Source organism: Miniopterus natalensis, chromosome 10, assembly GCF_054644295.1.
Source record: "Miniopterus natalensis isolate mMinNat1 chromosome 10, mMinNat1.hap1, whole genome shotgun sequence".
NCBI lineage: Eukaryota > Metazoa > Chordata > Mammalia > Chiroptera > Miniopteridae > Miniopterus > Miniopterus natalensis.
The window spans coordinates 66,925,195-66,941,523 of NC_142090.1; the positions used below are offsets into that span (position 1 = coordinate 66,925,195).

At 37.0% G+C, this 16,329-nt stretch overlaps 1 protein-coding gene across 4 annotated transcripts in view; it reads right to left on the reverse strand.

Moving 5' to 3' along the window:
- Positions 1-691: 691 nt before the first annotated feature.
- The window catches only part of ETV1 (ETS variant transcription factor 1), an 88,273-nt gene continuing 72,635 nt past the window's right edge, over positions 692-16,329 (reverse strand). For all 4 annotated transcript variants that reach the window (XM_016218855.2, XM_016218852.2, XM_016218856.2 and 1 more), the window contains exons 11-13: positions 13,617-13,786; positions 8,617-8,718; positions 692-3,407 (exon numbers count right to left, since the gene is read on the reverse strand). In XM_016218855.2, coding sequence (XP_016074341.2) covers positions 3,186-3,407; positions 8,617-8,718; positions 13,617-13,786 — 494 coding nt within the window. In that variant the 3' untranslated portion in view covers positions 692-3,185. The remainder of the gene's footprint in view (positions 3,408-8,616; positions 8,719-13,616; positions 13,787-16,329) is intronic.

Sequence of the window (16,329 nt, forward strand, 5' to 3'; positions counted from 1 at the left end):
AGGTGCTAGGACAGGGCTTGCCCCTGGAGCCTCCAAAAGAAACAACCTCAGCAGACACCTTGATTTTAGCCCCTTTAGACTCATTTTGGACTTTTGATGTCCAAAACAATAAAGGATAAGTTTGTGTTGCTTTAAGCTAATGAACTTGTGGTAATTTGTTACAGCATTTACAGGAAACTAATACAGGCATACCTCAGAGTTATTGCAGGTTCCATTTCAGACCACCGAAATTAAGCCAGTATCTCAATAAAGCCAGGCAAAATCTTTTTGCTGGTGGAGGGTCTTGCCTTCAGTTTGCAAACAACACAATACCTGTGAAGTACAATAAAGTGAAATGCAATAAAACAAGGTATGCCTGCAAGGTCTGTAAAAAGGTTTAATTAAATGACCTTCAAGATTCTCTCTGACTTGAGAAAACTGTTCTGCACTATCAGCCTTGTGGGGTTTTATTTTTAAGCTTTTTCAATAGGCATAACTTAAGGAAAATTATTTTTCATTAGTTATTTGGGATGTAATGTTCTTTGTTGTAATTAGTCTGTTGGGTATTAGCATGTCATCAACAAGAGGCAGCAAACACTAGCAGAGATATTTGTTTTGGTTACTCTTACTGAGATGAAGGAAAATGTTATATTATTAACTGATTTTTATGTTTGAGTAGCCAATTCAGTTAGAAATTCAGAACACAAAAATCTTGCCGAAATCAGCTGCCAGATTTATTAATCTATCTGAAAATAAAAACACAATTAAACAAAAAGGAGAATAAAAACAGAACTTAAAAAACTTTAGATACATTTCCCAAGTTTATAATGCAATGCTTTAAACCCTTCTGTATTTGAAATATCCTTAATGTTGGCCAATTACTTATTTCATTCAGTGAGTCACTACCTTAAACAGCAAAATATATAGTTTGTCCTTAAATATTATATAATTAAAACCGATTCTTCCTTTAATTCCTTAAGATAACTAGAGCCCAATTTCCCTCTGGCAAATGATAGAATTGTAAAAAGAAAAAGAGAAAATAAAAAGAAACAGAATCCTCAATACAATTTTCATTTAGCTCAAATTTTAAAGACCCACTTTCAATTTCTCCAAATATGTCAATTATCTTTCCAATAGCACTTTAGCTGAATATTTTTAAAATCTGTTTTTATTAAATGGCCACATGAGCATAGTGACGGGGGCAGTTCTGATTTTTAAGGCATACTTATTAGCCCACTATGGGCCTAATGATATAGAATGTATGTGTAGAACAATCATTGAAATCACAGGTTATATACACAGGTTGTAATTAGAATTTTTTGTAGGATTAAATGTAAATAATATCAATTATGATATGTGAGTTTGCCAATAACTGTTCCATTTAGAGATGTGTGGGAAATGGGTAGCCAGGAGATTATCTTTAACTATTTTTCCTGTGCTTGGTGAAATACTTTCAGAGGTTGATTTCAGATTTGTGTTTAGGATTTTTTTTTTTAAACACTTTGATATAAACTCTTTAAAAAATGTTGTTCCTCTGGGTTACGGATGGATTGAACAAAACTTACGTTTTTTGCTTGAATTGTTTAGCAAGCTATTCAGAGACACTATAAAACCATTTACTTATGGTTTTGTCAAGGTGAATGACACAACGTATTCTGCGTTCCAGATTTTCTCCAAATGCAAAACAAAAACAAAACAAAAACCTTTGAAACTTTAAATCTTTAAATCTTCTTTCAAACAATCCAATCATCACATTTACACGAGTGTCCAAAACAAGAGGAGGGACAGATAGTAATCAGTGCCAGCACTATGTCATACAGCAACTTCCTCAGATACGTTGACAATTTGTAAGTCATTTTCCATTTCACCCAAAATTACAAAAGTTTCCACAGTTTCCCTTAGCAAGCTGAAGCTTACTCTTCATTTGTCAATGTGCATAAAAGCTGCTTATAGCATAGCATGGCGTAAGCTATTTTTTAAGCAATAAATGGTTTGAGTCATCTATTTTGTCCTGAAATGCTATCTGTAGTTAACTGCATTGCTTATAAATGGTCATAGTAAATTCAGCATGAAAGAGAATATTACAGAAAAGACAGCAGCAGAAGCATTAGCATTATCTAATATTTATATATGTTATCAACATAACACAGCAGTAAAAGGTTTAAATGCATATCAATGGGTACCGTCTCTAAAAATTACTATAGTACCTATTTAGTGTACTGGATATTTTCCTTAAGGAGTGCTTGCTGTATCTAGAACAGCATTAATATGTGATTTAGTACAGTTAATTCTTACTGATTAAATAATGGTTTTTATGTACTAAAAGAAGTGAAAAGACAGATAATTTTTGCTTCACTGTGATCTCAGATTGAACATCTAAATGAAAATCTCGAGGACCATGATGGATCATTATTTAACTGAAATGGGCTTCAAAAATATTGAAATGACAGTATGATTTGTGTCTAACTAGCAAGGTGGCACCAGATACATGTAACGCTACTGGCCTGTGACTCAGTGTGGAGCCAGAGTCCAAAATTGTGCCCCTCATTTACAGTCATGGTGATCGCTCACCTGCGGAGAGAATTACCCATATTATGGCTATCCTCTGTGAGTTCTATAAAAGCAAAACAAAACAAAAAACAGCAAATGCAATCTCTAAATACCTTTCTACAAGAGGTGCAAAAACAGTCATTTCTAACACTTAAACTGCCATTTACAGTAGATTTTTTGTACACCTTGCAGACTCAGAAATGATAGGGGGAGATGCCCAAGGCAAATGGTCTCCAAGTGGATATTTACACAATGTGAATTAACTGTATCATAGACACCCGGAGAAAATGAACATTTTCTTATGCTGTTATGAAATCAAATGAACATGATATAGCTTCGTCATACTTAAAACCTGTAGGACCCCATCCCAAGCCTAAGTAAAAAGTAATCCCCCGCTCCCCCCTACCCATTCACCCTTTATCTTCCTGTTACACAGAACAAGTGTTTAGATTACTCCCACCCACCCACAAATAAAGTGCGCAGTCCAGGGCAGACCATAGAATAATGCAACAGGAAAAGCCCCTTTTTTGTATTATTATTTAAAAATAAAATACAAACAACAGAACTCAAACAAAGATCGAAGAGAATTCAGAGATTCTCTGCATGTTCCAAAAAGAGGGACAGCGCGAGGAGGCCCGGGGGGACTGTCGCGCGTGTTAGTACACGTAGCCCTCGCTGTAGGCGTGGGGGTTGCAGCAGCCCCCTTCGGGCATGTAGGCCATGCTCTCGTCGAAGTGGGACAGGGGCACGGTGTCCTCTTCGTTGATGTGCCGCTCCATGTCCGTCTTCAGCAGCGGGCGCTGGTTATCCGGGAAGGCCATGGAGAAGAGGGCTTCTGGGTCACACACGAATTTGTAGACGTATCTCTCGCCGGCCACCTGACGGAAACAGAGGAGAAACACGCCTCCTTAGGCACGGGGCAGCGGAGAGCAACCAGATTTATTGTGGTGACTGCTGCACAACACCTACAAATATTGCATCATTACAAGGTTGTAGGCCTGAAACTAACACAATGCTTTATGTCCATTATACCCCAAGAAACACCCCCACACGCCCACCCTTCCTTATCCCAGATGGGGGACGGGGAACAAAAACACAGTTTAATACGTCAGGAAGGATCGGGGGCCAAAGGAAAAGCCACCGAGCATCAGTAGAGACACATCAAAGGGAAAAAAGCGTTTCACTTTGTGGAATAAATTACGGTCAATCAAGAAAAATGCGAAATGTTGACCCTGGATAATACTGACACGCATTCCAGAAAGAGCTAGAAAGCTGAGTACTCTGCTTGTTTTAATATAAAGGTGAACTTAAGTTGTTATTTGAGGGAGGGGGGATCAATGATTTCGTGCAGGCGTCTCACAACGACGTCTTCTTCTGTTTTAAAACGTGGCATCTCTGCTGTAACCTAACCAGGCCTCCAAGGTGCAGGGTCTCCCTCTTGCTACTGCATTTGTGAGACTAGAGAAGGTGAACTTCCAAACCTTCAAAGGAAAACGCGCTGCGTTCCCAATAAGACCAGACTAGTGATTCACTGATTTACAGGGTGAGCCGGTTTTTGTGTTTTGTGTTCCCTGGGGCCGTATTCTCATGCAAAAAGAAAAAAAGATACATAGCCTTATTTAAATGAAAGATGGGTCAGGAGCACAGCATTACCCTGGGTGCATCACTTTTAAAAATGAAGGCGAGATGCATGAGACAGGAGTTAAGGATGTGTGCCAAGTGTCAGAGTGAAGCAAGAGGTGCAAAAAAGCGACGGGAATTTAAAATCCGCAGTGCATAAGGAGGAAATGAGAACAAGAAATGTGACAGCTGCCTGAAACAGAGGAGCAGCGTAGTTTGTAGGGAATGACATGTCCCAAACTTAAATTCTGAAGAGTGATGCTTCTCTGGGAAACAACCGTGCGAAACAAATACACTCCCCCCCCCCCATCACCATTAATAAAGGGAACGCCGGAGCACTCAAAGCCGGGTGCTGGGTAGTGTGGGGATCGATACAGTGCTTCATATTAACTTTGGTAGTAACTTTCTGTGGGTATCTAGAGTTCGGTAATTTCAGAAAGGTGAAAAAGAATCACCTCTGGGTTCCTATGCACCAGAAAGGCACTGCTAGTTGCTTTGTGATGTGGGGGAACGGTGAGTTCATGGTTTATGAACTAGCTGTATATGTTTGGAAAGGAAAAAACAACTATCACAGAGAAATGCTGTTCTGGACTCAGATTTAGAGTGTTTATTGCCCTGGATTTTCTACCTCAGAGGAAACAATTTAGAGAATTCTAATAATCTGAATAGTCTTGAAAATGGTGAATACTCAATTTGTATGAATTTGGATATATATATATATATATGTATGTATAGATTTTAAAACATCTTTATTGATTTCAGAGAGAGGAAGGGAGAGGGAGAGAGACAAACATCAGTGAAGGGCTGGATATACTTCTTAAACCGCCCTCAGGTCCCCCCTTTTGGGTGTGAAACGGAGAAAGCCTGTTGTAAGGCTGAGATGGAAGTCTCTGGTCCACTGCATGGCTAACCGAGGAGGCGGGCATAAACTTATTCACTTTAGTCATCTATAAAAGGGAAATTAAGTTCAGAAAGGTGAGATGGTGAAATTACCATAAAAATTAAAAAAGGTGATATTAGAAACAAAGCTAAGACACTAAGTCCCAGTTTTCCTTTTTTCTTTGTTCAAAGCATTTTGAGCAAAAAAATTAAATCGCTTGCATATCTCAGAGCATTTAATAACCTTTTTTCTATTTGGGGCTATGGAGAAAAGGGTATTTGCTTTTGGCTACTAGAGCTTTATTGCCCAACCTGTTGCTACTGGTTATAATTAGAAATGATTTGATAAATCAATGTGGGGAATGAATTAAAGTGTATAACATGCAATCAAGATTATAAAATCTATTAGGGACTTTGCCTTGACTCACTGCTCCTTCTAGGTTTCTTTCGAATAAACATTTTTAGGGCTATTACTATATTTATTAGACTATATTAAATGCTGCAGAATTTACAACAAGGGCTGATAACCAATGCAGGGAAATTACATCTTCCATTACTAGTAATACAATTACAATATGGAAATTGCTATGTATTAAATATACGCAAATTGCAATGCTGAGGTAGATAAAACATGACTTTTGCAGGAGAGATGAATCAGAATTAAACAGGAGGTATCTTTTGAACTGCGCTTTGAAATACTAGATATTTAAATTATGTGTTAAATTTCAAAATTTCAGAACACAGGCATGCTGAAGGAAAATTAAAAATTACAGATTAAGCCTAAAGAAATAACTATAATTATATCACCCAGAAATAACCACTGCTTAAACACTTGTATATGCTTTTCTAGGCATTTCTAAATTTTGAAATAGAAGTATACACATATACTCTCTATAGGGTATAATAAATATTTCTCCACTGTGTCTTCTTTCTTTCACAGCTACTGAAATAATTAGTATTTTTTACATGTTTACATCCACTTGGTTATTTTTTAAATTTTCTAATCTTTCCTTTTATATATACCACATACACATATAGTTTTAAATTTTAACAAGTTTGGTTTTATAGATATTTTCCTACAGTTTGAAATATATAATTCTAGATCATAATTTTTTTAAAAGGACAGCATAATTTCCCTCTGAATGACTATACCAGAATTTACTTAACCATTAGAATGGTACTTATGTTAACAGGTAAAGATAAGAAGGTGAGACAGCCTGGCTGGGCGTGGCTCAGCGGTTGAGCGTCGACCTGGGATCCAGGCGACTGGGGTTCGATTCCCGGTCAGGGCACATGCCCGGGTTGCGGGCTCGATCAATGACTTTCTCATCATTGATGTTTCTATCTCTCTCCCTCCCTCTCCTTTCCTCTCTCTGAAATCAATAAAGATATAGTAAAAAAAAAAAAAAAGAAGTTAATTTAAAAAAAAAAAAAAGGTGAGACAATCTGGAATGTGGGAACAAGTGAAGCAGTGAGGGGGTCACAGGTGTGAGAGCAGTGGATGGCTCAACACGTGCGAGGAAAAGTAAACTCATGTCCATAGAACTGTAAAAAGTTTCAATTATGCTGTTACAAGTAGTCTTTAACTTCTGCACGTTTCATTAAATGACCTCTTTCTTATATTATAGTGATACCCCAAAAGAGCTGTCATATTCAGCATCTTGCTATCCTGTATTAGCTGATGAATATATAGCTGCTAATAGTTTCTTCTGGCAACTATGGCATAAAAGGGGGAAAATGTGAGGAGCAACAACATTTTTAGCTGTATTTCAACATCTTTGCTATTACTTGATTACTTGATATCAACTTGCCTTATTAATTAATTAAAATGACAGGTAAACAAATGGGATATGACATAACTGGATAAATAAATACGAACATGGAAGTGGTGATAATGCTAATAAGAAGTGTAAGTCTGAACACCTTTGAGAATATTTAAGACCAGGCATGACAGCCTGTCAAATACTGTGTCAAAAAGCTGAGGTGCGATTACCGATCTTACAATACGTTTTGGCTCTCTGTGAATGCTCCCCTGAGTAAGTGATATAGGGGTCAAAACGCAAAAGCCAAATAGGCCTTGGCTTATACTGGCTTCCAGGTCTGAGATGCATGAAGAGCTACCATTTGTTGAAAACTTCCACTGTGCCAGGCACAATGCAAGTCTCTCAAATCATTAACTTTCATTTAAAAACTGCACCAAGTTTATGGGGTAAGAATACACCATGTAGTAGGAGAAGCTAGTTATCTGCTCAAAAAGGGCGATCCAATGAGAAGCCAGCGTGCAAACCTAGGTCATGATTGCACTTTTTTTATTGCTGAGCAGCACTGCCCAGAGGAACTGCTGAGCACCGACTGTGCAGCCCACTCCCTGTGCAGGACCTGGGAAGATGGTGATGAAAATGAAAGGAATGGGCTGTATCGAAAAGAATCTGGCTGCAAATGGCAGTGGCGAATGAAAGGGAGGAATTAAAAATGACCCCAGCATTGTGATGGAGAAGATAGAAATCGTTATGCATTTTGAAGGTGAGATTCGGGGACAAAGGAAGCAACTGAGAATCTAATTCAGCCTTATTTTTTAAGGATCTTGTAAGTTTTAACTTCTAAGCTGGCAAACTCTGGAGCCCTGATTTCCTTTGGTCCAGGAAACTCAATGATGCTGCTCCCCTCTGTTCTAGTAAGCTTCATGTAGCAACTGGTCTAGTTTTTCTTGGCATAACTATGGTGACATAAACATATGCCAGAATCTGTAATATATAACCATGTTCATGACCTCCCAAAGGATGCGTAATAAAACTGCAATGTTCACAATGGATTAATTATAAACTTAGTTCAGTCAAGACAATAACTGAATACACATGCGAGGCTGCAAATATCCAAATATTTTATCTGTATCATATATTCATTTCCTTCTTCAAAACTCTTCCATTATGCTCTAAATGCAATTCATTTGTTTTCTCTCTTTTTTTTTTTTAAAAAAAGCTACTTTCAAATGCTAAAGGAAGCTCATTTGAAAGAAAATAAAATATATAAAACTTTATTCTATCAATACAATAAGATCAAATACTTATTTTTAATAAATGGTTTAGGATGTTAAGCTGACTGGTATTGAAGGCAGGCAAGATTACAGGCAAGAAAAAAAATGTTCTTCAGGATGAGAACAAGAAATATCCTGAATGCTTTAAGAATCAGAATAAGCAATAAAAGTAAGGATTTGGTTAATATTAGAATCTAAACGCAACAGCATTTCAAAATTATATAATTCTTGAGAATGCAACTGAATATCAACAACTTCTTGGGATGGATACATGCAATATTAGTACGAAAACAACCTTTTTGTTAACCAAACACAGCAAAAGAGGAACTTCCTGAAAGTCTACTACTTTCTATCTGATATTATTACACATTTGTCTAGGATGCCCATAAATTTATACACAGAAAGGCTTTCTAACAGCAAACCCCAAAACTAAGCATAGGTTAAAGTGAGTGAAAACCCTGCTTCAGCAATGCAATAATCATGGCTTTTAAAGTATGGCATGCAGATTTACGTGCAACATTTCAGGGAATCACAGTGCTGTATTAGCGGCTCACCTTCTGCATGATACCTTTCTCATAATAATAGCGGAGTGAACGGCTAAGTTTATCATAGTTCATGGCGGGCCTGTTTTTCTGAATGCCCCAACGCCGGGCCACCTGCCACCAAAACAGAATCACATCGTAGTGTTACATATGAACTTATCAAAATATTTCATTAAAAAATAGCTAATTCATGAATTACTTCCAACCCCTCCAAAACATATCCAAAGGAAAGAGGCAAAAGCCATCGCAATCTGCATTTCCTGTGTCCTGGTTTGCTTTTTAAACTGGGCATGCAGTGATCATTCTGAAACATCACAATAGAATTCTTTGTCACCATTGTTTTGGATACAAAATGAAATGGAAATATGGGAATGTGTTTACAACGGGAATGAACAGACTGCAATTCACCAAAATGAGGCAAGTTTCCCATTCTGAGAGACACTGTGGTTTTTTTTCCTTCTTAGTTTACAGATAAAAACTATAGATTAAGAGCAGTTTAGTGATTTCTTTGTAAAAGGTGTTTTTTGAGGTTATGATACACCAAGGAAAAAAGAAATCCTACTTGGTACTAAAAAAAAAAGTGAACAAGTGGCTCTGTGTATGTAGCGGAGGAAACAGTATACAAATTAATAATCTGGACTGCAAATAATTTTTATTGCCCGAAGCGGCATCAGAATAAAATTGTAGCCAATACTAAACTGGGGAATTAAACATTCATTTAGAGAACAGTAATTGGATGCTAAAAATAAGCAGGAAGTGGAAAGGTCACCATGTATATGAGTCCACAAACAGAAGTCTCTAAAGCAGAATGTCCACTTTGTTGTTCAGGGAAAAATCATCAGAGCTCTTTATAACCTGGCTTTGGAGAAGCAATTTCTCCGGCAGAGACAGAGTCTTCAATGGAGCTTTAAGAAAACCCCTTCCTCGATGTTTTCGTATCCCCCAAGGCTCCGCCACCCTGGGCTGGCTAAAGCATTATACAGAACAGTGTCGCTAGAGTCAAGCTCTCATTAATTTCCACTTTTTATTAGTCTGAGCAGAAACTGCACCTGCCACTCATACCTAGCCAACCCCAAGGGAGCATTATGTAATGGGGTCAGTGTTTTCTTTCGTGTCCATGAAATTCCAAGTTGCTGCTATGTCACATACACTAAAATACAATACTTCCTAGAGGGATCGGTCTGTCTCTGCACTTTACTAACATTAACTGTTCTCCAGGGTTTGTTTGTTTTCCTTTTTAAAATACTGATTCTTGCCATTTTTTCTCTCACTAACTCGAATTCCCTGAAGGAAGACACGATGTAATCTAGTCGCCTGCATCAGGATACTTTTTTAAGGGCACAGAAATGTGGTGTAACAAGGACAGGACTCTATATCCAGACAGTCACAGTGGCAGGTACATCTTAATTTTCCAAACAGAAACTTCATTTCAATGGAAATGTTCTGAGCAGTAGTGAAACAGGAAGGTGGTAAGAAATGAAAGCAATACTTCCTAAATAAAATGTTTTCTAAGGACCTAACAACAGACATCAGTAAATCTTTAATAGGCAAGGCATGGGAACCTGGGGGGATGTGAAAATGAAGTACTAATATCTCCTTAAATTAAACTACAATTTCTGGATACTTATTCATATATAAATGAGTTCTTTCTAGAAACTCACCAGAATGCACCTAGAAAGTAAAATATTTGCAACCAACTTTAAGACAATATTGTGGAAGTCTCTGGGAAAAGATGATTTTTAAAAATACTACAATCAGAGTTTAACTTTTAGAATACCAGTTAAGTCTCAGCACTGTGGGTACTAGTAAACATTTTAAAACAATAAAATATATTTTTAGAGCTGTTTCAGTGTCACATTCATCATAAAGTTGAGGGAAATGGGACATACCAATATTTCTATGAGATACAGACAAGTTATGCAAGATGAACAAGTTCTAGAAATCTGCTGTACAACACAGTGCCTATAGTTAACAATACTCTGCTGTACATATAAAAACTGAATATGAGGGCAGATCCCATGTTAAAGTGTTCTTACCACATTAAATCATTCCCAGGATAGGTTAGACAACCCATCAACTAAGAAAGTCCATTCAGCCTTGACAGCTGAGCCACCCAACACCACTAAAAGCCAAGGCACTGTTTCCAGCATGGAGTGGGAGCAGTAACTGCAGTGCTTTCCCTATAAAACTTCGTCAAATGAAAACTCTGGCTGTTAATGAGGAGAGTGAAAAGATGATGGCAGTAGAGCATTTATTCTATTGTCAACTGAAATAAATCAAAAATGTAATAGTTCCAGTATTATTCAATTTATTTTTAAAAATCATACTTGAATATGCAACATTAAGGAATGGAAACCACAATTAGGGCATGGCTCTCAGACTTCTCAGTGACTCTTCCACCTCAACAAGTTTGAGTATCATCAAAAACTTCTCTGAGTCCTACAGATGCTTTACTACGTTCGGGTCCATGATCAATTCAAAAACAGTATTTCATGATCTGAAATATCCCAAAAGGGGAGATGGTAAGGATTATGTGCTTGCTAGAGTTTTCCAAACACACTGAGCAGATAACCAGCGCAGGTCTGCAGTCTCATTCATTCATTTTAAACTGCAAGAAGAAATATAAAGAAATGGAACCCCTGACTAATTCCAAAAGGGATGGCTTCACAGCTACCTTTCATGAGTGTGCTGACAGGCTCCCCAAGATCTGCTGTGAAACAGAGGGAAAAGGGTGATCGCAAGCCACACAGGCTGAAGAAATTTCTTCACAAACACTTTCCAAAGAAGTAATTTAAACATAAACAGTTAAGTCTGGGTGTGTTGGAAGCAATTGCAACAGTGAACAATGCAGCCATCAGAAATGGATTGTTTCGTTTTGAACAAAGGCCTTAGGACACATTTAGAGCTTATTGCACAATGGCCACTCGGTTGGAAATGGTCTACTGACTCTGAATTACCAACCTTTTAACTTTATGAGTCAGCTACAGACACAAGGTCTAAACGTTGGTTTGCTGTAAGGAACAGATGTAATTGTATTTCTTCCTTGCGTTTAAGAAAACACACAGAAATTCAGAATTGGATGGAACTTAATAGTTGTCTGATCAAGTCTCTGACTTAACTTAAACCTGATCATCATAAAAGTCAACAGCTGCTATATAAAGAATCTAATCACTTGCATAAGAATTTTTACTCCACTGAATGGATCAATAATTACTGACAAAATTCAACAATGTTCCCTAAATTAACAAATACATAGAAAAAAATGTAATAATCTGTTTCTGTTCAACTTTATTTTAATCACAGGTAGAGGGAAATAACTTTGATATAAATTCCCTTTGAATGTACTCAGTTGTAACATGAACAAACCCTTACAATGAGTATTAACATCTTTCGTGAGGCAAAGAGCACATGTTCCCATCATGTTAAAGGGCCTTCAGGTTATGTTAAGTGTTCCCAGTCTCAGTTAGTTGGTGTTTCACATTTTTACAGTTCTTACACTTAAACCATTTAAGTATATCTTCATAAAAACTAATTTCCTTTGACAAATTATGCTTTAGACACACTACAAAATTCAAATACCTAAACATTTAGCCCATACTAGATAATGGATACTTTTAAATTCTGATATTGAGCCCTCTGTCTGTGTGTGCTTGGTGTGAGCAAGGAAAATGTTGCTAACCCTCCAGTGTCACCAGTTATGACCCGGAGGAGACTTAGTTGTGCCAACCAGCTCCTCTGTTTCATACTTCTCTTAATACATATTTGAATCAGATAAACTCCTAAATCTTAATATGTGAACTTGTCTTCTGGCTATCAAATTAGAGCCTATTACCTTATTATGAATGAATACATGGTATCATAGGGCAGAAAATTTAAGATATATAGGGCCATTAGTCTAGTTTGTAGATGCCCAGTCTACATGAAACTAATCACTTGAGGTTCAACATCAGCTGGACATCTTACTGAATTTTTCGATCTTTCTGATGTGTTTAGGAGCTATAGTCAATAGGATCAGTCATAGGCAGGTATGTTAGTTACAAGTCTTCCATTGCTTTCTTGGCACTGTAAACCAAAGTCCATTTAAATGGTAGCAGAGAAAGCACCTTTAATAAGACACAAACATTTCATAGAATAATCACCTTTCTATATTGGGTCTGAAATGCTATTGCTGGGTTATGCTGTAGTAACAACAGTAGCCTTAAGCCTAAAGCTAGTCCTAGAAAAAAAAACTGAGAAGTTGTTCAGGAAAATACTCCACTTGTATGGGGGTGGGGGACTTAAAGGGGGAAGAGATAGGTGAACAGTTAGTTGAATGTGTATCCATATTATCTCTATCCAGAGTCCTCTCATTTTGTTAATTTCTTAGGAGTTTTAAACTTCATCCCTACCTTCCAATGGAATGTGCAGGGTTCAGCTGACTTGAAACAAATGTCACCAACTATCAAAGGGAAACAATGTTCCTACCAGGCCTGTGTCTCCTAAGAGACACTTCAGGAGTGAAAATTTCCCAGTGGCCCCTGCCTACATCTCCCACAGCTGTTTTCCCCCCACCCCCTATTGCAGAGACTTTGGTCACTATCCCTCTCCTACACCCTTAACAAAATCAAGATTCTCCAAATAATAACTGTCAATTTGCAAGAACAATTCCTCCAAACCCAAAACTAGATGAATGTCACAGATATCCCCTAAAGACCATCCAACACCTTAAACTTAGATGCTCCTCTACAGATGTCCCAAGCCCTGCATTCTCTAATAAAGGCTTATGTTGATGGTGTTTTGTTTGATTTTCTTCAACAATTCCGTAGGATGGTATTCAACTGGAACAAGCATGCAACATATTCATTTTATTTTAATGAATAAAATGCATGCTCCCCCTCACACACACTTTCTAATTTGGAAGGTTTTCCTAAAGTTAAAAAGATTTTAAAGCCACATATTTGGCATATTAATCATGTATGTTTCTTTATATTATAACATATCTGACTTTCCTAACGAAAATCTACTAAACCCACCTCTTCAGGCTCAATCAGTTTAAATTCCATGCCTCGCCCAGTCCAGGCAATGAAATGAGAATTTGAGGGGTCGTCGAGAAGAGCCACCAAAAACTGCCAGAGCTGAAGTGATCCCCGCCGCTGGTATGTGGGTCCTTCCCGATACATTCCTGGCTCTTGTTTGATGTCCCCTAAATTAAAAAAAAATTTAAGTTTCTATTATTAGCAATATAACATCTTCAAAAATTTACATTAAACCAGTGTTAAATGGTTAAACTACAAACACTTTATGGGTTTCTATGAAATATGTTGCCATTTAATAGAGATTTAAAATACTTAGGGGGTTGACTAGAAACCAGAAATCTGTCTAAACTAACAGACAACTGTACATAACATATAAGGGTCAAAATAAATGCATGTATGTGCAGAATAAATCCACAGATGTCATTAACTTGTTAAAATTTTGTATTGCTATTTTTTCATTGATTTCTTTAACCATCATAGCATCAAATCACACTTCTTTGCTTTTATTGTTAATGTCATTACTCACTGCTCTCAGCAACACTAAAGACAGAGGAATCAATTTTAAGCTTTGAGCTTTTTATTTGTAGAAATTAAATTCTGCAAACTACAATTTGTAAATATCTCTTTGACCTTCACATGACAAACTTGACTATTTTAATGCAAACATGTCAAAGCAAATTTAATAACATCTTAAACTCTGAGTTAAGTAATCTGAGTTAAGTAATTTTCCTAATAAATTAGGAACATCTCAGGGGCAATTCCAGGCATGCTGGTTATCATCAATACCATCTTTCCTCCACACCTTCATATGGGCATTACCAATTTTTCAACTGGCAGCAAATGGAAATTCTCATTTTTCTTTATTTCTTGGTTTCACTCGCTTAAATTTAGCTTGCTACTCTGTTTTTAAAAGTCCAATTTTAAAATGTATACACCAGAGCTTTCAGTGAATTTATATCTTTAAGCAAGAAAGGTGTGTTACTTTTATTCGGTATTCATACATAGTGTAATAATCAATGAAGCAGATTACAGCAATAAAGATGTTACTGTTGACATTCTTTAGGCATAAATCTGGTTGGTTATCTCGGCTTTACCAAAAAAAAAAACCCAAAACAACAAACAAAAAACTCAGTTCATGACTACTGATTATTTACTTGTATCTCCAGCCAACGGTCTTTAACAGAGGTGGAATCAGTCCCATTGGGGATTGAATGTCTAGCACCCCACGAGCATATCATTGTTAATGCATGAATTTCTCTTCACTAGAGAAACAATTCAGACAATACATTCGAGCTGATCGACTCACACTAAGTGTGAATTATAAAACAGACCAAATCATAAGCTTTTAAAAAATCTTTCCTTTGGTCAGTAAACAGAGATACACTCCTCTTAAAATAATTACAGAAAGAACAGCACTTTAAAAACTGAAACTGAAGTACAATTATCATCAGTAGCTGCTAAAAATCGTTATGTTGTTTTGGTCTCAGCTAGGTAATAGAGAAGTGTCTCTCCATATTGATTTGATGACAGTTTTATCTTTTTCATCCTTCTGAGATTTGCAAATTTTTCATGGGGGCAAATGAGCAATTATGCAGAGTGAAACACTGTCAAGTTTTATAATCTCTAGATTGCTTCTGCTTGTAAATGTGACTGACTTACTTGGCCTTTATAGCGAAAAAAAATTACCTTTTGTTATTCTTTCTTCTTGTTCCCTATTCCCTATAAAATGTAAGAATCATACTATCTTCCAAAAAATGTTGTCTTAGTATAAAATTGAGGCATATTTACAAGTCAAGACACTTAGCTGTCCTGAACATGAGTATGACACTGGCCTGTTAGATTATATCATAATCCTATCTATGGTTGTGAGCTTTTTTCTTCCCTACATGCCCATACTGACTACCAAGATTTCTTAAAATGTTAAGCTCACTAATACTGAACAGAACTATAAAGGTCATTCCAAGAAGTAAAGGCTCGATGCTTTGTCTCAAGAGAAAAGGCTGTATTTTAAGAATTGTGATGCTCTTAATGGTTAAAAATAACACGGATCATGCCTCTGAGACTCAAAGCTTAAAATTGACATCTATTGTAGAATAGAGCCAAAACAGTGACCCCTATTAGAGCTTTCACCCTGTGACCTTGAATGAATTTGGCAATTTAAAGGAAGGCAAAGGAAACCCATCTTCCCAAGACTTAGCATCCTTCTGAGAAGTGCAATAGCAGAAACCTTGAGAACAGAGGGGTTTACATGCAACTAATTAGAGATTAAGAAGCAATCTGAGCATGACTTTGCTGTTTAAATAATGACAATTAAAAACTTCTGAGAGCTACCAAGTCATTACGGCCATGATCCCCAAAGTTTGTGCAATCAGATAATCAGAGGGCCCCTGCCCGTTTCCTGTTAAACAATCAAAGCAGGAAATATGGAGACCACTCTGAAGAACCACTAAATCAATTAGCTGTTCAATTTTTACCCAACCTTTCTCTAGATGCCGACTTCTGCCACCCTGGTGGAGAAAAGAAGATTCTATCTAACCTAATACCCCTTTCTAACATCTGGGACCTTCTTAGGGCAACAGTGAGTGATATTAAAAAGGTAATGTTTTCCCAACTACCTTTCAAGCAATTACAAAGTAATGCCCCACGAGTAATGAACACCTTGCCAGAAAAAAACAAGAGGACTAGCAACCACTAACCAAACAGGCAGCTC